General features: G+C 37.2%; 2 protein-coding genes across 8 annotated transcripts in view; one reads left to right on the forward strand and one right to left on the reverse strand.

The window, feature by feature from the left end:
• Positions 1 to 1021: 1021 nt before the first annotated feature.
• On the reverse strand, positions 1022 to 1378 carry LOC145996297 (protein GVQW3-like). Its single transcript, XM_083132727.1, has one exon. It carries the CDS (start codon positions 1376 to 1378, stop codon positions 1022 to 1024), a length of 357 nt encoding a protein of 118 aa, XP_082988853.1.
• Positions 1379 to 2615: 1237 nt separating this feature from the next.
• Positions 2616 to 24858, forward strand: part of LOC145996427 (protein arginine methyltransferase NDUFAF7, mitochondrial) — a 57804-nt gene continuing 35561 nt past the window's right edge. Inside the window, exons 1-4 of one of the 7 annotated variants that reach the window (XM_083132895.1) lie at positions 2616 to 2666; positions 5823 to 5891; positions 19241 to 19512; positions 24081 to 24191. In XM_083132895.1, the coding sequence (XP_082989021.1) occupies positions 5873 to 5891; positions 19241 to 19512; positions 24081 to 24191 (402 nt within the window). In that variant the 5' untranslated portion in view covers positions 2616 to 2666; positions 5823 to 5872. Of the gene's footprint in view, positions 2702 to 2939; positions 2996 to 3577; positions 3599 to 5822; positions 5892 to 19240; positions 19513 to 24080; positions 24192 to 24858 lie in introns of those variants that run through there. The other 6 variants (XM_083132901.1, XM_083132894.1, XM_083132899.1 and 3 more) reach the window with 6 other exon arrangements.

Below are 24858 nucleotides of genomic sequence, written 5' to 3' on the forward strand. Positions count from 1 at the left end.
TTCAGGTGAACTGTACATTGTCAGTAACATTCAGACACTTAAATAATAAGCTTTCCTGGTGGCGAATAATGAAGATGTTTTCTCGGGCAATCAACCAGGTGATTTCTGAATAGGCTTCCGAGCTTTTGAGAGCTAACATCACTCTCATCTTGGATTGAACTGAAGATGAGAGTGACGTTAGCTCTCGAAAGCTCGGAAGCCTATCCAGAAATCACGTGGTTGATTGCCTGAGAGAACCTCTTCATTCAGACACTTGTTTATTTGCACTGTTGATTAAATAAAGTCCTCAAACTTTGTTTTCAGTCCACTGAGATAGAATCTCTGGAATTTCCCTGACCTACTGTTCAAAGTTGACGAATCTAAACTGTTTAAATAATCCTGCCGGAAATTGAAAGTAGAATGCCCTTAATACTGGGCTCATAGAATTAACTACTTGTACTGTTGGGTTAATCGCAATGAGGAAAATATTGAGATGAAAGATGTACAGAGCCAGAAGAAAGTATGAGGGGCAGTCAAATGAAAACCGAACACCCGCAACAAAGTGACAGTGGAGTTTGTTTTATTCAAAAGTAATTGACACAATTGGTAAGACATTTATCCCACTGGGAGACGAGACGATCAATTCCAGTCTTGTAGAAAGAAGTAGGTTGCTGACGGATCCACAACCTCACCCACTGTTGCACTTCCTCGTCCGAATGAAACCGACGTCTACGAATGTCTTTCTTCAGGTCACCAAAAATGTGCCAGGGCGTTTTGACTTTATGGCACATCGCAGTTTCTGCAACGTGTCTGCATAGCGCTGTGCATTGATTGTGGCTCCATGCTCTAGGAAGTCGACAAGCAGAGGACCCTTGCAGTCGAAGAAGAAGCTCAGCAATACCTTATGGACAGCCTTGGATTTCTTTGGCTGGGGAGAATCGATGTGTTTCCATTGTTGGCTTTGCCGTTTGCTTTCGGGCTCAAAATGGTGGCACTACGTTTCGTTCCCTGTAATGATACGTGACAGAAACGCATACTCTTCCTAGTGGTACCGCTGCAAATGACTCAGACATGCAGTCATTCTGTCAATCTTTTGTCCCTCCGTCAGTTGATGTGGAACCCACTGCATGCAAATTTTTCGGAACTGCAGATGTTCTTTGATAATGGCATGCACAGAGCTATCACTAATGCCAATCTGAACACGAATTTCTTCCTCTGTGATTCGTCGGTCTTCCCGGATCAGACCATTGATCCTCGCAATCACATCAGGCGTAATGGCTCGATGGGCCTGTCCCGGGTGCGGATCGTCTTGCAGTGATGTGCATCCTTCGCGGAATCTCTTCTGCCACTCGTGCACACTTGTCAGGGACATGCAGTGTTCGCCATACACTGCAGACATGCGACAATGAATTTCGTGTGTTCCAGCACCCTCAGCCACCAAGAAACGAACCACACCTCTCTGCTCTTCTTTGCTTGCCTCCATTTCCAATGCTGGAGGAACACACTTTTCACTATGCATTTCTCCTACCCTACAGATGGCAGTATCGATTCGTAACAACAGTGTTGCCAACTTTTGCGAGGAATGTGTTTTATGGTGGGTGTTCGGTTTTCATTTGGCTGGCCCTCATATCTATGTCCATTGAACATTATGGTAGAATAAAATGTTCAAGAAGTAGGAAAAAGTGGCATTTCCAGGGATGATCGATGGGCAAGAGTGAATTGTGCAATAGGGTGGATTATAAATCATGGATGATGCAGAATATTTTGCAGGGAGGGAAAGGAAAGTATTTTTTCAAGTGGGGGAATTAAGCATAATTCTTTTCCATAAAAGTGTTGTCTCCCATGATAAACACTCCTTTAGTTTGTAGTTATAATGTTCCTGCAATGCCATTAAAAGAATTGTCACAAATCAAATTACATATGCGAAGTTGACAATGATTTCCCAGGGATGATGCTGTGCCCCACACCTTCCGCCCATTGTGTAAATATACATTTTTAACCAGTGACGTGCCCGAATTGTCTCATTTAGCCATATTGTCCTCTTTGGCGTTCTGGGGGCCTTTTTTTTTATGCCAGAAAGGGTTATGTTCTCCACCAACCTCTCCTTGGGCATTCCAGTGTTTAGAACCGACAATAAGTCTTTTTAAGATTCCACAGATGGGAAAATTTTACCGATTGTGGATGAATCACTATTTATTGTGGTAATTATGCACATGCATAACTTGTCGGAGTCAAGTGCCACCTGCACCCAATTTTAAAAGTTAATTAAACTCCTCGTATCTGGTAGGCAAAGTAACGAGTAATCTTTATGATTTCGCAAATTTAGAAAAATAGTCCTGAGCGCTAATTTTATGGGATATAAAACATTTGATTATTCCCCCCAAGGGTACGGTTATGATATATGACTCCATAAACAAGCGAGTGCTATACAATTCAGCAGCGTCAATTATGCAACACTTTTTTTCTGTACTAACATGGTAAATTTGTGTGTCGCGTACCCATGTACCCTCCGCTAACAACGCCCTAGACAGTCGAAATGCAGACCTTGCAAAGATGGCCGTGAATCACGTCATCATCCTAGCCACAGATTATATATATGGAGAATAGTGGCGCCATAACGATACTGTGGTGCTGTGTATATCGTATTCGTATATTTTGTACAGCATTGTGTTTATGTCTTTATGGCGGTACGTGTGAATTTTATATTTATGCTTCTGGTGGTGTAAGTCTGTGTTCGTCATATTTATTTTACTTTGAAAACATTTAAAAAGTATATTCCACTTAAGATAACATTAGAAGTAATCGAAAAATATACCTAAGCTTAGATATACTCGAAACACAGTTTGGAATTTTGTTTATGCACTTTATATACAAATGTATACATAAATTTCTGTGACTGGTCACATTGTGTGTAATTTTTTGTACCCAATTTTCGTGTTATTCGTTGTGACGGCGCAAGCTCCGATTGTGTAATTCCGAAATTGGTAACTGTTCGATCTCCGATCAACGGATTTCGGTAAAACTGTCATATGCGGGAAATCGCCCTAACTCGTTTATTCTCTACTTTTTTACGGTAAATATGCGATATCGCCCGGACGGATTCCTTCAAATTTTCAGGAGAAAGTACTTACTGAAATGAGTTTCTCTAGCATTCTGGACGTTCTTGGAGGTATTTTCTTTCACGGGAAACTAAAAACTTCGTATTTGAATTAATCACTTTTTACGTAAGAAACTTGCATTTTATGGAAAAAGGCATAACTTCACCTTAAAGAATGTTCCGTAATGCAGAAAAAGTAAGTACCAGTGGTAAAATTAAGGAAATAAATGAGTTAAAGGTGTCCGGGCGTTATCGCATATTTACCTTTTTTACATTCGTACTTACCTATTGTGCATTGCGAAAGATTGTTTAACAAGGTATTTAGCTTTTTTAAACGAAATTAGTATCTATTGTACACATATCGAGTAATTATTGTTCGTTTTTTTCTCGCTTCCTGAACACGCAAATTGGCGGGCAAATCTTGACCAGCGTTGTGTTTCAAACGGCAAAGCAGTGTTTCAACTTTCTTAACAGAAAAATTCCCTCACAGCCCCAAAAACCATTCGGGATAGTATCCAACAGGTAATCCGAATTTATCATGATATGCACAGGCATTTTTTACATGGTTTGATTTCTAACTATTTCTGTTAGCACATACTTCAGTGTCTTCAGAGATTTACTGCACGTTTTCTGAAGAACGATTTCTCCCACCAGTGTGCACATGTGATTATTTTTTTGCTAACAGTTGTTTACTGTCGACTTGTATACGAACTGCTGCTTCTACCCACTTCATATGCATGTTGTGGGAATGGATATTTCGATGTTAAATGGTTTCGTAATTATGTTAGGGGGTCAGGTTTAGGGCTCTTTGCATTAAAATGACGGTGATGAACATCGCAAAATTTCGTGTCCGAATCCACTGTAAACCAATAGTTTCTCCAAGCTTCGAAATTGCTTCCACATTAATTTTAAGTATTCTAATGCAACATTAATTTTAAGTAATCTAAAGCGCTTTCTAATACTCCTATAAAACTTGCGAAAAATCATTAAACATTCGAAACTTTAACCATTATCACCAATTGATAAGTACAATCGCCTATTTTGTGCCATAAACCACAGGTCACTGCAAAAAATAAAAATTATTGTCCATTTTTAGGAAATCACTCACACACACAGATGAATCATGAGATCTGTGACGATTACCTGCCTGCAGAGCCATAAGGAAGGGTGTACGCTTATTAATTTTCAGACATGTTAAGTGTGTGTATTGAAATGTGGAGCATTACTTTCAAGTATCTTTCTGTAGAAAGGGGTAAAATAATTGTGAAGTTATTGAATAATAAGATGTAAAATCTTATATCAATCTACCGTCTAACATGGAACAAAAGCAGTTCTTTTGTTTTTTTCTGTCTGAAGTTTTATGCACAGATAGGCTAATTGGGACTGGACCTACAGTTTAAAGTGGGATCCGAACAACTATGTGCTTTCACAGAGTATCAAACTTGGCACCCCTTGATTACAAGGCAACAAGTTTACCACTATGCCATCAAGGAGGCCCTCGTTGTCTGTGAATACTTGAGTTGGTCCACATGTGCATATCATTGGTAGGATTGTTTTTCATAGGTACTGACTATCCAAAATTCTAAGTATTGCATATTCTTAACTGAAATAAGCAACTAATGTTAATGAAGTTTGTTTTTCAAACCTCTCTTGTAGAGAACAAACTGCTGTAAGTTATTGTTTGCTGGTTGTGTGCAATATAACACCAAGTAATGTAAACAGATTCCAATGTTTGTTTTGCAACATTGCCAGCACCATTTTTTAAAATTCTGCCATTTCAAGAAGAAGTACAGGGGTCTCGATCTTTGGGCAAGTCTTAAAGTGCTGTAGGTACACTTTTATTTTTCCACCTGTAAGAGATGAGGCTTTGTTATATTCATCACTAAGAGAAATATTAAAAAGGTGGTTCTGTTTTCCACTCGCAGTCTAGCTGTTTTCAGATTTTCCAAAACTTTTAAAGCAGGAAAAGGTAAAAGAACAAAGCAAGAATTTATAAGATGGAAGTACACCTTTTTAATTTTTAGAACTTCATCAAAAGTCTGGGTATGACTTAAGATGACCGGATCCCTCTCCGAGTTTCTTCATATTTGACATACTTACTAATTGAGGCCTGCTAATGACGATTTTGAAGTTAAAATTTGTCGGAAACGTCTAGAAATTGTAAAATAATTGCTAACCATTGACATGTGGTTAGGGTAAGCAAACATAGTTAAAATTTGGTGTCATGGTAGTATCATGAATATATATATTTCCTTGTGAAACAAAAAATTTCGCAAACAAAGACTGTTTCCATTCCGAAAACTAATTTCTTATTTTTGCTTATTTTGCAATTTCTAGACTTGTCCGACAACTTTTAACTTCAGATTTGTTATTAGGAGGCCTCAATTAGTGAGTGTGCCAAATATGAAGACAATCTGAGAGGGATCCGGTCATCTTAAGTCGTTCCAAAGTCTGTGTCCTTACTTGGGACATGGACATATTTACATTGCATGAAAGGATATAATTGTACGATGCTTGCAGTTTTTGTAGATATCATACTATCAATGTTTAAAAGGAAAAACTAAGGTTGAAAGGAAATAATCAAAAATCAAACTTCTATGGTTCGGAACTGTCCCAAGTCCGCCACACAACCGTACCATTTGAATATTTTATTTGTTGTTGCATTTTCAACCCATTATAATAAGAGTATTTTTTCCTTGTACTTTCAGTTTTTATTATTTAATTTGATATACATTTTATATTACAGAAGGAAGAAGAGTTAAGCTGGAAGAGGAGTTAGCAGTTTTATGCTGACAAATGCTCAGAAGGGTGTTAGGTGAGTTTTTCTACTCTTCCGATTACAAGATACAATTTTGAAGCCATGTACAGAAAGAATTTTAAAAAGAATAATCACAAAACCAATAAAATTATATATAGAGTAGAGGCGGCAAATGTAGAATACCGTAGAATTACTTTATTTGTGCACATTTTGATACGAAAATTCAACAAAAAAAAATACAATACACATTCCTTTTTCAAAAAAACACTCAAAATATTTGAAATAATTAATGTGCTTTTGAAGAAAAGAAACATTAGTGAATAAAGTGCAAAATGTCAACAAAATGAAAGTGGGGGGTAATGCGGAATACAGTATACCACATTACCCTCATAATTAGAGATTACACAACTTTAAAACCAATAAGTTGCTGACCAAGGCAGTTTATTAAGATAAAAACACTTAACACGTAACGTTTCGACCCTGTATCAGGGTCTTCCTCAGACGAAGAACTAAACTAAACTAAAAAAAAATATTTTTTTTGCTTACCCCTCCCCCACCCCTCCTGCCTTTTTGGTTATGGATGAATACCTCCTCCTCTGGTCTTCTTCTTTTCTCTTCTTTCTTCCTTCTTCATACTTCTTTTTTTCCCTTCATTCCTTTTCTTCATCCTTTCAACTTTCTCTAACACACTCTTCCATTCCTTGTCTATCTTGAGTCATCCATTCCAATTCATGATGTCTTCTCCTTTCTTTTCTATTTCTTTGGCCTCCTTCCATTTTCTCACTAGTTCTCTCTTCTCTTTTCCTATTCGCCTAGCCGAATCCCATTCAACTTCATGTCCTGTTTCTCTAGTGTGTTTGAATATGGCATTCCTGTCTCTCTTCAATCTCACATCATCCATGTGTTGCTCTAACCTGTCTTTACGTCTCTTCTTCGTTTCCCCTATATATACACTTTCACATCCTCTGCACTTCACCTCGTAGATAACCCCTTCCTCTTATTCCTCTCTCTTTTCTTTCTTCTTCTTGCTGGCTATACTTAAAATAGTGCATCCTCCCTTCCTGTAAGTTCTTATACCCACTTTCCTCAGCACTTTGCATATCTTCTCTGTGGCATTGCCCATACTTCTTATACCAAACCATCTCTCTTTTTCTTTTTCTTCCTTCTCTTCCAGTCCTCTCTCTTTTATCTCTTTCCTTCTTCTGTTGATGTTGTGTCTGTCTTTCTTTTCATAGCCATTCTCTTCTAGTTGTTCCCACAGGCTATTAATCTTGGTTTCTTCTTCCCCTTTCTCTGTGCATATCTTCTTTATTCGGTCTTCCATATTCCTTATAAAATTACGTTTAGTTCCATCACCCACATCACTTCTTTTGTGGCAGAACACTCCTGCCGAACACTTCTTTTGATACCATGTAGCCACAATCCCCATTCCTCTCTTCTTTTTCATCTCAATATCCAAGAAATTTAATGTTCCTTCCTGTTCCGTTTCGAGCTCAAGGAATATCCCTGCTTTTTTTTTTTTTTTGTCTGAGGAAGACCCTGATACAGGGTCAAAACGTTACGTGTTAAGTGTTTTTATCTTAATAAACTGCCTTGGTCAGCAACTTATTGGTTTTAATATGGAAACAAGGCTTAATTATATTACAATTACACAACTTTGACACTTAACCTTATTGTTCTGTTCATTTATGTTAATTCGACATTCGTTATGCAGTTAAATGAAAAACTACATATTTACTTGCAAAAATTGCAAATAAACACATCTCCCTCTGATGCACTACAGAGCTCATGGGCCCACAATTCACACAATAAACACTGGATCCACTTACTGCCTGGAACATCAGTCAACCAATTCTCTCCACAGAACAGGTACTCAGTGTCTGGGTTCCTCGGACCTACACTTTCACCAATCACACTACAATGATCAGAGGTGATTCCATCACTTTGACGAAGTGGTTCTGCTTCTCCTCTTGGATTGTGCATTACTTATAGTTGGAATTGGAGATATATCCCGTGGTGTTACTGCATGGTTGGGTTGAGTTGATCGGCGAGTGTAGACAGCATTTGTAGACTTTTCACTTGGTGAAGTTGTTTCCTGTACAGGCGGTGTGGGATTTTCAGTTGGCGAATGGTTGTGGATTAACACTATCAGGAGGTAGAGAGGCGTCATTACTGGCTGTGTTGGTAGCTCCAATGAAATCGCTATCCCTAAAAACGTTTGGATTCAGGGGATGAATCCCTGTGCATTTGAATCCATTAACAGCAATCTCGCCTGACTGAGCACATAGGTAAGCTCTGGAAAAGAGTTCTCCTACGTCAAAATGAGTTGCTCTTCTCCCATGGTTACGGAGAAACAATCTCAACTCCTCGTTGTAATATCTCTTCAGAGGGCCCAAGAATGTTCTATCAAGAGGTTGTAGCTTATGTGTCGAGTGTGGTGGCAAAGAAATTATAACAACAGATTCTTCCCGAGCTAGGTCAATAACCTCAATATTCCTGGTGTGGCTGTAGTGGCCATCAAGTATGAGGAGTACTGGATCATCTTTGCTTGGCTTCACTTTACTGATGAAGTGACGAAACCAGTTAGTGAATATTGAGAGTTGAATCCAGCCTGAGGGATGGTACGCTGCGATGGAACCTGGAGGTGCATATTTCAACAGTTGAACATTTCCATTTTTCCTTGGAAAAATTAACATGGGAGGGACAAATAAACCAACCTCACTCATACATGTTTACTACAGTTATTAGTGATCCTCGCTTAGCTCAGAGTACCCACCTGTCTTTTCCCCTTTAATTCAATTATTTTGTCCTGTTTGGTTTGCACCACAGTAAGTCCACTCTCATTTACGTTATACACACGGTCAGGGGGGGAAATTGAACTTCTTGTGGGCATCTTCCAAGTTGTTGAAAATTTAGCCACGTTTTCGCGACTGAAGCCATTTACTCTCGCAAATGAGGTTCCAGTGGGATTTCGAAGAGTCACTACATCTTTATGTCTCTGCATAAACAATCTAAACCAGTCTTTACCAGCACATTCTCTTGCCACAGAGAATGGGTGCTTCACATTATTTCGAACAGCTAATTGATAAGCAACTGAACAAATGTCACGTTTTGTGAGTCCATAGTAACGAGATTCCATTTCTAAGACATAACTGACAAGATCATTTTCCATGGCTGGAGAGAAGATTGGCTTTCGACCTTCATGTACTCTTGCAGCGTCATCTGCAGATTTGTCAGAATGTTCTCTAACTAATCGAAATAATGTGGTCCGTGGAACATCATATGTTTTGCTGGCACGCAGAAATCCCATTTCTTTTTGCCTGACTGCTGTCACTGCCTACATAATTTTCTCTGGGTCCCACTTCTTCTGCTGTACTCCTCCTTTCGGCATTCTGGGAGGGTCTGTGAATCTGCAAAATATAAAGAGACCATTTTGAGCATTAAATATGCAGATTAAATATAGGATTTTTTGTCATAATACATTTACAGTAATTATTCTATCGTAACATGGGCACAATTTCAATTTTTTTTCTGCAAAGGTTTAGGAAAATCTAATTTCGTAATAAGAACAGTAATGAGGGCTGAAGAAGGAATGGCACCCTCACCTATTCCACATTACCCGCTAATCTTAAATTAGATAAAAACGGAAACTTCCAGGACACCTAATTGGCAATGCTTATTTAGCTACAACGTTGGTGAACAATGTCACATGGAACACTTGCAGAAATCTTACCTTGTGTTTGCTTTGTGTGTACAAAATGACTGTAACGAAAAGAAGTCCACTCCCTCCAAAACAGCTTTATGTGCTCTGTCAGCAAACATTTACAGTGGATGGCGGGGGTTGCTTCAGTGCTGCCATCTGTACATACCGTCTGATGGTTCTAAACTACCGCGATAGATGGTAGACGTATGTAGTTGTAAATATCATGGTATTCCACTTTTGCCGACCATTCCACATTCGCCGCCTCTACTCTACACTAAATGCATGGTCTAAGTTTCAATTGTTTAATTCCAAATTTATCTTGGTGAATATAGGCATGTTGTAAGTTGTTCAATTTCTAATGATATTTTTTAATGCATACTTCAGTGTCTTAGTGATTACTTATCTGTGTGTTTGCTGAAGAAATATTTTCACCTTCAATATACACTAGAGACTCGCTAATCCGACCATTCCTTGCACATATGGGTGCTGGATTCGTGGAAGTGCCGGATTATTGAGAGGGTCGGAAATTACGTACTACTATGTAGTTTAAACACATAGGAACTATACAGGCTGTACTTTACGTGTTTCCTTTTAGAACCCATATTATGTACTGAACTTTACTGTAAGAAAGTCACAATTTCAAATACTGTACGTATGTATAGCATTGTTTAACATTTTTAACTAACAACATTGTTGAACACGATAATTCATTGTTGTGCACATCATTTCTGCTTGAGTGACTACAGGCCGGATTTGGGCTGGACTGTTGAGGGCCAGATTAGCGAGAGTCTAGTGTACTCCTACGTGATTCTTTGTTTACGAGCAGCCATTCGTTTACTGTTGTCTTGGATACAGACTGCTCCTGCCATCTACTCCATATGCATGAGGTGCAAAGGGGTATTTCATTGCTAAATACTTTAAATGTCTGATCATGTAACTTCTTGTCTCGGTCACCAAACCTCTTTTGATCCTCAGATGAATATTGCAAAACCCCTAGTCAAACATGATGGGAAACCAAGAATGCCTTCTCACACAAGCTACATTTCAAATCATAATTTATTTGGTAGCAAATACTTAGTGAAGCTTTTAACTGTGCTAATTAGTTTTTCCAATTTTCGAACGTACTCCTATGATCGTTTCCAGTATTCTATAGCACTTCCTAGTCCTACAAAACTTGTGAAAAAGCATTAAACATTCGGAACCATTACCAAATGCATGTTATTTTATATTGATTTTTTTTTTTTGTAAAATGTGCAATTCAATTCTGTAGTGTTTTAATGGTAACACTGTTTAGCTTTGTTTCCATGTTAATAAAACATTTAAATGCTGACCAAGGCAAAATTTATTGTATAAAAATATACACTAAAAACTAAGAATTTATTGTGACCCTGTTAGAGGGTAGAAATGTTACATTTTTAGTGTATATTTTATACAATAAATTTTGTTTTTAATTGGTTATGATCTTTGCAGAGGGTCGCCAGGACAACCACGAAAGGGATTAAGCATGATAGTGAAATTTTTTTGGTTAATCTGTTTCGTTGTTCCTTTCATGGTTATTCCATTCACATTTAATCTGCTTCATGCTTAATCTTTTTGCTCTTATTCCTTCGCACTTAGTCCATTTTGTGCTTATTCTGGTGTTCAATTTCGGTTTCACGCTTAATCCGTTTTGTGGTTGTTCCTTTTGCGCTTGTTCTGGTTTTCAATTTTGGTTTGTGCTTAATCCATTTTGCAGTTGTTCCTTTTGCTCTTAATCCAATACTGAATTATGGTTTCACAATTAATCTGTTTCGTGCTATACCCGTCTGGTCAATTGTGTATTGTTCAGCTACGTGCATGAGAAAACAGTTATGGTTGTTGGTCTCGTGGTCTCTATCAACAACATGCAAAGAAATATTAAATTTTTATGGATCTCTTTCATGCTTAATACCTTTCGCAGATATTGCACCACCCCTGATAGCCTAACTACGGATATCTTAAAACATTATCTCTTTATTATTACCGTCATTATTTAAACAGCATTAGCACAGTGTTAGCAATAAATGTACATCATTAACCTGTTGGAAATGGTTGTTTGGTATTTATTTATTTAGGAAGTTTTGGTAATTTCCGTGTGGTGTGTGTTGTATGTCCTCACATATTCGGACAAAGTGACATTTTTTTTTTCAAATAGAAATTTCAATGGCAATTAAATACAAGTTTACACATGTTTAGATGTTAATGGCATAATTAAAATCATAATTCTTTACAATATGGATATGCACTGTTCTCATTACTACCCTCGGAAGATATGGCAGTTACATAGCAAATGCAGATCTAACTTGTTTTATAATTCTCTTATTTTAAATCGCTTTTTCTTCATTTCACGTTAATATTGACTAACAAGACAAATAACAAATTGATTTGATAATCAAACCCAGTGGAACATCAATGATTTTTGAGTATTCAAACTTATAGTCATTTTATGGTTGTCATATTGAACACGCTCATCTACTGCATCGACACTTGCTGGGAGTTTTGGATGTCCCTCTGTGTCCAGTGTGTAATGTAATTTTAACAGTACGGCACACTATTCACATTTTCAGATCACATTTTAATTCTCCCGATAACCCCTCCTACATACTGGGAGATGATGGTAGTGGTTATTATATGTTTTTATATTTCAGAGAAGTACTATATCATAATACAAATAGTAAAAAATATTCCATTCAGGTGTCCTTCATCCAGAAGACCTATTTACACAAAGGATATTCTTGTAATATAATAAAGTTACAGGAAGAAACAATATTCTGTATGTCTGTGTTGTATATTTTGAAAAAAAGAAAAATACATAAACTTGATAATAAGAGCTCTTTTATTATTATTACAGTAGAACCCAGATTTTTACATTTTCCTGCATTATACATTGAATCTTGATGGTCCCAATATAGAAAATTGTAAAATTTTCCATGATATTACGTTTTCCCACATTGCGAGTTTTGTCAGCTTGGTCCCGTGAAAAAGGTAAAATCGAGGTTCCGCTGTATTGTTATTCATTTTCATCAATAATTTTCAATCCACAATATCTTAACAGTATGTATATAATACTATGGACACTAAGAATTGGATTCTTGTGTATAAACTCTTCTTAACTAAGAGACACAGGATAGTTGCACTCAACAGGAAATTGATAATTAAAAGGAGAATGTGGTTGATTGGTTGTTTATTGAAACTAAACGTTGCTGAATTGTACTGTTGTATGAAACACAACTGGAAAATGAAAGAATGTAAGATGGAAGGAAAAATTAAACATATTATTAAACATAAAATTACTGATACTGGATATAAACTTGTGTGTTCCCAAACACAGTTAAAGTAAAAAAATAACGTACTAAATACCATATTTACTCATGTATAATGAGCACTTTTTTTCCAAAATGTGTGCCCCCAATTCTGTGCTGTATGTTATGCATAGATTAATTCAGATAACCAACATTAAAACCTCGCATGTTTTCACTATGTCACTGCGTATGACATGTATGTATCAACAGGTGCAAATACAAATTACAAGGTGAAATGGCAGTTTTCCATGATTCGTAATGGAACATTTTCTGACCTCACCATTCAACTGTTTATTGCTCTTCTCAATCAAAAACAAAGATGTGCATATTACACGTACGTGCATTATACTTTCATAAATCCGGTATTGCATTCTATTTTTAATTGTTTAAACTGTTTATTAAACTTAAAATAGCAATTCTGCTGCAAGTATGCTACTAAATTTTAATTGGCAAGTTTTTTTGTTTTTTTTTACTATTTGAAATGTTTTTGAATTGGCATTGAGTTATTTCATTCTTCATATGTAAATAGTTGTGAAAAAAGGTTGAAATTCTGATTCACATGAACTACCTAAATCTAAAGTTAAACAAAGAGCCATTAGATTTATTTTCCAGAAAGATAGTTGTGACAGCCTCATGGAACACTGATGTAGTGAATAGTGAACACTGCTTTGTGCCACTTTCAGAACTTTTTTTTAGTGTTTAAACAAGTTGCGATTGATCGTAGATATACTCACATCCATCAAATATTAGCCGTTCCATAAAATGAAAGTATGGATGAACACCTTGTGAAGATATTTCCAGTAGAACACAAGTAAAATTTCCGGCAAAAACTTGGCATTAAAACCAAATACATAGGGGCATGCATATTTCGTTTTTGACAAAAAAACGAAATTTGAAAAACACATTGTAGTGTTAATTTTTCATGTTTTTGAAAGGTGCGAGATGCATTTTGTGACCATGTTTTGTCACGAAATAATGCGAAATGAACTGCAAAAAGCGAAATTAACTCTTTAACACGAAATTCAGGGTTTATTCACCGACGCGACACCTTCTGAGGTCTGAATTATCCTGAGAGTTATGCAATTTCTGGAAAATTTATTAATTCTGCTGTTAATAATGGAGAAGCAAAAATGGACTCCTTTACACAGAAATAAACTTAATACTCTGATAATAAATGTGCTACATAAATGTGCTATTAGAAGTGAAATATTAATTCTGTGGAATAAGTGTAGTTTTTAAATCAAATTTAGGATTATATTCACAATTTTAAAACCACAATGTATTTTTATATACCACTTTTTCACCGCTATAACACCGATATTTTATTTTATTTACCGCTTTTGAACCCAAAATTGACTCTGTTTTTGTACCGAAATTTTGCTTTTTTATTTACCGAAAATATGTGCCTCTACAAATACACATATCTTTGAATTCATTTGATTCACAAATGGTTAAAAATATAGAACAGTTCATTGTTAACATCTTTGAGTCATCAAGAAACTTGTGTGATTAAATAAAGTTTGAGGGGGGGGGGTTGGTTCTGATATTTTTTTTTACTTTTTTACCATTGTGATTTTTTAGCATTTGATCCATGCCTGGGAACATTATTTTCATTATCAAAAAGGGCATTTGTACCTTTCTCTTAAAAATATGCAAATTTTCTTGACATTAGAGATAAGCATCAAGAGGAGTAACTAGGCTCAATCGGGTGTAACAATAGAATCGGCTCTCTCTGATTATAAATAGTATATGCAAGCTGCTGTTTGTGCATTTCCTATAGCCGAGATAACAAGTATTAAAAATATATATATCAACGGTGTCATTGGAATAAGAGGCTGGTGAACCAGGACAGAGTAAAGTAGATAGGACCTCTATATATATTTAGAGAACAGGTATTTATAATTTAATTACTAACTCCTAATAACCCAGTAAATGAAGGACCGAAAATGGTGTCGAGCTGAAATAATTTATAAAAAGCTAATTTTTTCAGAGTTTGCTCTTTGTTACTTCCCAAATGAAATCCCAAAAGTCCCCTAAAATCCCATGTGCGCATCACCTCCAGAATGGCGGACAAAGATGGCGGCCGGGCTCGCAACACGTGTTGTCCTATGTTCTTTAATAACTTTTGATAATATAAAGCTAAGTCATTCCTGTTTTCACTATTTTACACAAGAAATGTTGGAGAATCGGGTTAAAATATCCAGAAAATACATATTTAACAATACTAACAACAAAAATGTTACTTTATCATTTCCATACAATTTAATTTCTCTGACTTTAAATATAAATATCTATAAAAGTGAAAGAATAATGAAAAATATTCTAAATGGAATCTGTCGAGATTTTATCTGACTGCAAAATGATGCTCTTGAACATAAAATGTAGCTTACGTTAAAGTGATAAGGGACTATTTAACGAGACACGAGTGAAGCTGTTTGTTGTTCACCCAGCTATGCATATTGCACTTTTTAAGAGGCCCACTCATTTTCTTTTTTTTTTTATCACGTAGGAGGAAGTTATTAAAGATTATTCTCTCCAATAATATTGCTTGGTAGTCTTAATATGTGATAGTTTGTTGGTATCGTATCATTCACGTCATTCATACTACTGCAAGATAACCCGCTTTCATTAGCATGCATTAGCTCTTAAAGAGCAAGTAACGAAAAATTTTCGTTGTAATCACATTCGGAAAACAAACACTAGGATTCTTGGTGCATGAAGAAATGAACTCGTAAACTCTGTCGAAAGGTGTGTCTAAAAATAGAAGCATCAAACCTCAGTACGATTTATACTTTTCTTCTCTTTGCTTGCGAAGAAAGTAAGAAAACTGGACAGGGTTCCTGTATTGTTACCTTTGACCAGCCTCTTTATTGGAAGGCTGTAGGAATTGTCGCATCAGCTGACCCACGCAGTGATTTAGCTAAAGTAGTAGTCAAACTGGGAGGATTTCACCTATTAATGTCCTATTTAGGTATCATTGAACACATTATGTCAGGTAGTGGCCTTGAAGAACTTTGGGCTTTGTTGTATGCGCAAAATATTGTTGTTCACATGTTAAATGGAACTGCATACGCAAGAGCACTGAGAGCACATTTTATTAAGTACATAGCAGTCTATCAGCAGCTATGGAAGTATTGTAATTTAGGTGGTGAGGATAAGGAAACTAGAATACGTTCTAGTTTTGAAGATTTGATATCAGGCATTAAAACTTTAAATGACCTCAAGGCTCATTCAGACATGAAGAAACTAATAGCAGATCTAGCCGAAATAAAGGGACAAATTAAGGATTAAGGCTGAACAGCAAAATTGTGGCTGCAGTACCTAGAACAAGTAAGACTGATAATGCTTTATATTCGAGCAGAGCGTACTGGAGACTGGGACCTTTACTCCTAAGTGCATGGTTCCATACTTTCACGAAGCTGGACATCTGAACTATGCGAATCTGTACAATTTTATCTGCAACAGATGGAAGAATTGGGAAATAAAATGAAACCAGAAGAACTTGGGAAACTTTTTCGCCACGGATATTGTACTGTTGGAAGGAAAGACTGTTTTTGGAGTGGAACTGCAGCAGATATGGTAATTGAACAAAGTTTGATGAGGGCGATGAAAGTTTCAGGAGGCTTGGCTCATGGCCGAGGTATTACGGATTCCACATGGGCTCGCTGGGTCTTGTCATTTCCTATAACCATGGAGGTGAGTGAAGCCTTAGAAAACTTCTGTGGAAAACGGTCGTCATCATCGGAACAGCATGTAGAACTTAGACCTTCTCGCCAAGCTAGAGATGAAGAAGACATCAGAAAGCTTTCTGATTGGTTCAGTCTTTACAACCCCTTTGAACAGACCAACCAAAAGGAGCACCTCATCAATATTGCAACCGGGTTAGTAGCTGGCGTCAAAGTGAATTCTGATAGGGTGGAAGAGATTGGGTCAAAATCATTGTCTCAAATGACTGGTAAAACATTTGGAAGTATAGTTTTGAGGAGAAAAGAGAAAGTCGTGCCTATATCTGCAACACACAATACAATTAACATTCGGAATGAAGCTATTAACATCAACCCACTTCAGCTATTCAGTCGGATTGCTGCTGTGCTGCAGTCACATCAAGAACTGCGGGAATATTTTAAATATGAACTAGCACCTTACCCTCCATCTTTATTTGATGACATTTCAATAAGAAAAACCAGAAAATCTGTGGTTATGAATATTGTAGAGGCTATCGAATCCTGTGTACAACCACCATCAGAATTAACTTATATTATAGATGGTGGCTTCCTACTTCACACTGTCATTTGGTCTGATGTTGACACACACGCGGAAATTTGTAAAAAATACGTTACATATGTACAGAATCATTTTTCACCCTGTGAAGAAGTAGTTTTTGATGGAATGCGACAGGCAATAATACCAAAGATGTTGAACGGCAGAGGAGAACGATGTCTGCTACGATTGCATTCGAGGAAAAATATGAAGGTTACAACTGATCAAGCACACTTTTTACGTAACTCCGAAAATAAGGCTCGCTTGATTGACATGCTTAAGATTTACTTTCACTCTGTGGGTATCACAGTGTACCAAGCTGAAGGAGATGCAGATGCTCTGATTGCTGCCACTGCGGTTAGTATTGGTGACAAAAATATTCTGTTGCTGTTGTAGGAAGTGACTCTGACTTGCTGTCGATTTTAATTGCTCGTGGACATCCAAACAGTACAATGTATTTTATGAGGCCACAAACGAACAAAAGTAAAGGCAAATGCTTCCACATTTGCAATATTCAGAGAAGCCTAGAGTCACTTAAAGACAGTTTTCTGTTCTTCCTTCCATGCCTCCACATTTGCAATATTCAGAGAAACCTAGAGTCACTTAAAGACAGTTTTCTGTTCTTCCATGCCTTCACAGGATGTGACACGACATCTGCTTTATTCAACAAAGGAAAGCAGACTGCATTCAAGATTCTTCAGAAAGACTCAGAACTCTCTAAAGTAGTTACAGTGTTCAACAACTTTGATCTAGATCCTCAAACAGGAATTGAAGTAGGAGAAAAATTGATTGTGAAGTTATATGGAGTAAAGAACAATGTTTCTTTAAATGAACTCAGATATAATTTGTACAACAAAACAGTGGCTAGGAAACTATCTTCATCATTCAATTTAGCAATGTTACCTCCAACAAGTGCAGCTGCTTCCCAACACAGTCTCCGTGTTTATCTTCAAGTACAGCAATGGTTAGGGAATAATTTGGAACCAACAGAATGGGGGGTGGCACTCAAGAGAAGGTAAATTGTTTCCAGTTACAACAAACTTACCAGCTGTTCCCGACAACCTGCTCAAACTGATATCGTGCCAGTGCAAGATCACAACACAGAAAGGCTGTGATCATAGATGTGAATGGTGTGTTCAAAATTTTGTTACTACTGTCAAGGAAATTCTTGTAACAACATGCCAGTTGCTGATGATTCTGAAGATCATGAAGCTTTTTTGTAACAAAGGAAAACTGGAGGTGGATCATTCTCAAGATTAATACATGTAAGTTTTAATATTTCAGTATGAATAACATTAAGTTACTTTTATGTAGTATGCATGTATGGTGCTTTAACGCAAGCTAAATTTTATTTTCAAGAGCATCGTTTTGCAGTCAGATAAAATATCTATGGATTTCATTTCGAATATTTTTCATTATTCTCTCAATTTTATAGATATTTGTATTTAAAGGTGGAGAAATGAAATTATATGGAAATAATAAAGTAACATTTTTGTTGTTAATATGGTTTTGTGATTAATGTGTTTTGTATTTGTTCCTTTTGTGCTTATTCTAGTGTTCAATTTTGGTTTCTCACTTAATCCGTTTTGTGGTTGTTCCTTTCGCACTTATCACAGTGTTCAATTTTGGTTTTGCTGTTATTCTATTCATGCTTATTCAAGTGTTCTGTTCAATTTTGGTTTTGGAATTAATCCGTTTTGCTGTAATTCCTTTTGTGCTTATTCCTTTGCATTTATTTAATTTGCAGTTAATCTTTTTGTGTTTGTTCCTTCGCGTTTATTCCAATTGTGCTTGTTCTTTTTGCATTTAATCCTGTGATATATTTCACAGTTGTGCTCTTTCTTGCTTAATCCATTTCACAGGTATTCCACCGCCCCTTTACAGATTGCCTACATAATCTCAGTCACAAGAATTTTTATATTAAATGCCAGTTACTTTTGGTTGTTGATACATTTTAATCATTGACAGTTTGACACACATACGTGTGCCTTCGAAGTTATTATTAAATTTATTATTGCTACCTAAAGAGTTGTTGATATTCCGAGACCAGATTACATGTAAAATATAAGTATGAGTTTTCATGTTCTGTAACGATAGTTTAATATTGAACAAAATCCTCATAGGACACCTGCTTTCTAAGGGAAAGGCTGTGAAGGTCCAACAATGGAAAGCATTACAGTACATGGCTGTAAGAGAAAGCTCGACGCAGGAGGCAGGAAACATCATTGTTCGGCAGCTGAGGAGCAGGATACTTGCCACTGGACCTATCTCGGTAGCTGAGTATATGAAGGAAGTTCTGATAAATCCAGCCTCTGGTTATTACATGCAGAAGGATGTCTTCGGTCAGTCTGGTGATTTTATCACATCACCAGAAATCAGTCAGCTTTTTGGAGAGGTAAGACATTTCTTCTTTCTCTTACCTTACTGTTGTGGTGAATCGGGACTTGTTTATCCCGTTTTGCCACATTCTTCGGCCCACCCTGTATAAGAGGAATTAGACCCGATGCTTAGGATTGTTAGTTTGCTGAGAAACTTCGTTTGTTTCCCAAAAACTCGCATGGGATCGACGAGACTGCCACCTGGCGAGCTTCTCGGGGCAGACATTTTCCTTGTTAGGTGAGCCAGTGTTCTCTCCCAGCGGACTGCGATAGCATTAACTCCAGCAACGGTGCTCCATGACGTGATAGCCGCCTGAGTCAATGTGGGCGTGACTCAGCCTTTTTCTTCCCGTACACCTGGGACGTCGACAAGAACGTGGAACCTTACGGACATGGAGTTAAGTATTTTACCAAAAGGGTTTAGTTTACCGTGTTACTTTAATTGATAAATCTTGAATCTTTGACCTCCCTTTCCCCCCCCCCTTTTTACTTAAAAGTCTAGAATACATCGTGACTTCGGTTGCAAATAATTTCCTATCGCCGGGGCTAATTCCTGCAAAATATGAGAGTAGTTAAGAGAAGGAATGAATATGGACATAGTTTTTGTAAGGATAAATGTTTGTAAGAGATAGTGGGAATCAAAAAAAAAAGTAAATAAAAAGAATGTTCGACGTTGATCGTCGTAGCAAATTTTTGTGAAAACTGTTAAGGGGGTAATTCTTAACAGATTCTTGTTTGAAGGGACTTATTTATAGAGAACACGTTGTTACTATTGTTGTAAGAAATCAAAAAAACTGCACTTGTTAAAGAAATAAAAAGTATATTGAGAAAATACCCAATCTTACTGTTCAGGTAAGGAAGCAGGGTGCTGGATGCCGTTTAGGATAAGTTCACCTTCCCCTGTATAATTTCTTGGGTAGCAGGTATTTTTTTGGAGGGGCCAAAAAAAGCAGTTGTACGAGGGTCAGTATTTATATTTTGAGCCTTGTCAACACTGATTGAAGTTAGGCGCGATTTGACATTTGCACGGAATCGTCTGGCATTATTGACCATAACGTACTTCAAATGTTTTGTCAATAGCTTCATTTGTGTTGTTTATGTTGCCTTGGAGGTTGCGCGACAACAATAAAATGGAATTAACTCGTTAACATTTTCGTGCGATGATTTTTTACAATTTTCGACGTGGATTATCAAGACAAGAGTGCATCGATCAACTTACTTCCACATTTGGCGATGAAGCCCCATCCTTTGCCACTGTGAAACGCTGGTCTAACGAATTTAATCGTGGCCGCCATTCGCTCACCGTCGAGATTCGCGAAGGTCATCCAAAATCAGTTGTTGTTCAAGAAAACATTGATGCTGTGCAAAACCTAATACTGCAAGATCGTCATGTGACATACTGTGAGATTGAGGCAACCATAGGCATTAGTTCCACCAGCATATATAAAATATTACATAATCATTTAGCTGTGAGAAAGGTATGTTCTTGTTGGATCCCACACAATTTGACAAAAACTCAAAAAGACGCTCGCGTCAATTGGTGCAAACAAATGCTCAATAAATACAATTGTGTTGCTTCAAAAGACGTATATAAGATTGTAACTGGTGACGAATCATGGATATATGCATATGAGCCGGAACGTAAACAGCAGTCGACTGTATGGGTGTTTCAAGATGAATCCAATCCAACAAAAGTTGTTCGCGCTCGAAGCACATCGAAACAAATGGTCACCTGTTTTTTTCGGGGAAACTGGTCATGTGGCAACTGTGCCTTTAGAGGAACGTAGAACGGTCAACTCTGAATGGTACACAACAATTTGTTTGCCAGAGGTCTTCGGTCAAATACGGAAAACAAACAAATGCCGTCAGATCATTCTTCATCAAGACAATGTCAGCTGTCACACATCTCGTCTAACAACCGACTTTAGGAACAGTCAAAAAATCGAATTGATGGGTCATCCACCGTACAGTCCTGATTTGGCACCCAATGACTTCTTCTTGTTCCCGAATGTCAAGAATAAATTGCGTGGACAATGATTTTCGTCGGCGGAAGATGCCTTGATGCGTTCAAAAACCATATTATGGAGGTGTCTCAAGAAGATTGGAAAAACTGCTTTGACAAATGGTTCGAACGAATGCAAAAGTGTATTGACCATAAAGGAGAATACTTCAAGAAACAATCAAGCAGTTTTCAATGCCAAATTCCGGTTTTGCATTGTTAGGCTCAAAATATAAATAGTGACCCTCGTAGGTTTTCAGTCATATACACGTTAGTTCGTCGGGAGTGGGACTAGACGAGCCTGCTACAAAACTCCGGACCAGCTGGCTTTATATGCGAGAAGGAATTGGAGCAACGCACTATTTAGTACCTTAAAAAACTGGGATTTAGTAGTTTGACCTTTGCCCATTTTGATTTGTCTGATCCTTGGTTTTCTTCCTCACAGCACGCGAACCACCCATGATAGAACAACTAAATATATAAATATATTTTTGCATATGTATTTTTGGGGGGTGTGTTATTTTATACCTATTACAGGGAGATATCCAAGGGAACGCACGTACTTCCAAAATAATAAAAAAATGAGTTGTGACGGATTGCCAAGAAGAAGAACGAATTGGAACAAGACGTCACACTGTGATGCAGTTTTTATTGTTGCTTGGTATATTTCTATGTGACAGAAAATTGAGAAATAAATTTCTGTCCACTTTAAGCAATTATTTCTGTACAATCTTCATTTGCTGCTGATTCATTGTTTTCCAATTCATTGCATTTTCACACCGTACTCATGTTTTGTCAGTGCTTGTTTGTTATCAGTTCGATCTTGTAATCATGGAGTCATGGGTTTGTATTCTGGTGAAATTACAACTGTACCAGTGCACTATGAAATAAATCTTGGACAAAATTGTGCGATTTTTTTATATTTGTGCATACTAATCTCAAGGCCGACTGTGCCAGAGAGGTTAGCATGGCACACTACAACACTGAGGGTCTGGTCCTGGGTTCGATACCCGGTGGAGGCACATAGTGGTCCGGATCCCACTTTAAACTGTAGGTCCAGTCCCGATTTGCCTTACTGTGCATAAAGAGGACTTAACACACCAAATCAATCAAAACACCAAGGGTCCCAGGTTTGAATACCAGTCTGTACACGGCTGTTGCTTCATGAGTGTCCCTTTATCGATTTCATCATATCAACACACATCCTCATTGTCATGATTAGCCAAAAGTGGCAGAAAAGTGGTGCTAAATAATAAAAAATCAAATCAGTACTAACCTCAGTTTTTTCAATGAGTAGTGATGGGACAGATTATTCGGTATTGGCCGATATAGGCATATCAATTTATCAGAAAAATTACCGATTATTTTGCCGTTATGATATATGTATAAACATCTTATGATTTAGTGTAAGATTATACCATTTAGTTACAATTTTTATGGATAATATCCATGCCCTAATTTTTAAAAAGTAAATGTCTAAATGTGCAACTTCTGTTGCACTGCTGTCACCTCAAAACACAAATTTATTAAGTGGGTCATTAAACTATTCAGGTCATCAAGGGCCTTTGGAATTTTATATCGGATTAGTAGAATGTCAGTTATCAGTATCGGTATATCGGTATCAGCCAAAATTTCATATTGGCACATCCCTATCAATGAGTAATTCAAATCACCATTGGTCCTATCAGATTGTAATTATGTTTCATGTGCTGCAGTAGAGCTCGTTCAGTGGCCGATCCTATTAACTGGCCGACTTTCGATGTTGCACGAAAATGCATCCTTACCCCATCCCTCTTCCTGCCGAAACCACAGCTACGGTTGACAGTTGAAGGCATTGCCACATCTTTTCCCTCTTTTCGTATGTCAGTAGTCAACCTACCTCTGTGTATGGCCACTGCATTGGCGAATGGCATGAACAGTGGAAGCCCGATTTTATGTTCCAGGATTTTACATTTTCCTGCATTATACATTAAATGATGGCCCCAACATAGCAAAATGTGAAAAAATATCCCTCAATTTTACATTTTCCGGCATTTTTAGTTGGTCTCCTGAAAAACATAAATTCGAGGTTTCACTGTATATGAGGGAGGGATAAAGACACGAAAGAAAGAACAGACTGGATTGAATCTTTCGGAACTCTTGAAAAAAATGCTCAAGGGGACAAGGGAAGAAATCTCCCTTCGCTATCCTCTCCCTCTGTCCTGTTTTGGGAGGGGTATGGGAATATGCTTGGCAACTCCAAACTAGCTTCCTTTGTTGGTGTGTACTACCTTCAAAGATTTATGGCTGTGGTTTTCCCTCCAGTTGAGGGAATGGAGGACATTTAAAAAGGTTGAGGACTATAAGTCTACTTAACATTGTTAATATTATGCAGCGACTTGAGTTCATACAGCACTCAGAACCAAAGTTATGCATATTAATCACCAAATACAGGAGGCGTGATTCTGTAGAATGTTAGTGGTTAGTGTTTTGTTTTCTTCTTTTTGTCCTTTCTCTCTAGATATTCTCATGCACTGATGGAAAATTCCATTATCAAATGATTATGTTTGGATTTGTTAATAAGTAAATCTATAAATTATTATTCAGATGCTGGCTGTATGGGTTCTGAATGAGTGGAAGAAGATAGGATCTCCAAAACCTTTGCAACTGGTTGAACTTGGACCTGGACGGGGAACATTGGCTGATGACATGTTACGGGTATGTCGAAATAATTACCTCAAATGTTTTAGTGCTGCAACTTTTTCTGGTGTTGTTTCCCACATATTCTACATTTCACGGCTGTGCAAAACATAGCGCAAGCTGTTGAATTTACTTCTTACACATGTATAATAAGTCTGTGTCTTTTTTGCGAGAAAATTACTTTATCCCATTATTGATTTTGGTGACTCACTGTTGCCATTCAACAGTATTAACAGTCATCTGTGTATGGTCACAGTGAGAGATCGGAATCCATAGAAGAAAAAGTAGTTTTTTTTTTCTTTCTTTCTCCAGTAATACATTTGTGTAAGAAGTGATGTTTAAATTTTTATTATCTTCAATCCAAAGGTTAGTGTATGTATTGGTATCTTGTTGAAGGTAAGTTTGTTATGGAATATTATTTGATGACAGAAATTGTGTATTGGAAGCAATTTAAGCTGCACTTGATAATGGCCTCACTTGAGATAGAAGATCACAGGGTGGCGACAGACCTGGAAAACCTGGAAAACCGGGAAAAGTCAGGGAATTTGAGGTGTCAAAAAAAGTCAGGGAAATGTCAGGGAATTTCGTCTTGATTGACTTCGAACAGTCTTTTGACGAAAATTGTTATAACTCTGGCACTATGGGAGCAATCTACTTCGGATAACTTTTGTTTTGCAGCTAAAAC

The sequence above is a fragment of the Lepisma saccharinum genome, chromosome 12 (assembly GCF_977018435.1).
Source record: "Lepisma saccharinum chromosome 12, izLepSacc3.1, whole genome shotgun sequence".
NCBI classification, from domain to species: Eukaryota; Metazoa; Arthropoda; class Insecta; order Zygentoma; family Lepismatidae; genus Lepisma; species Lepisma saccharinum.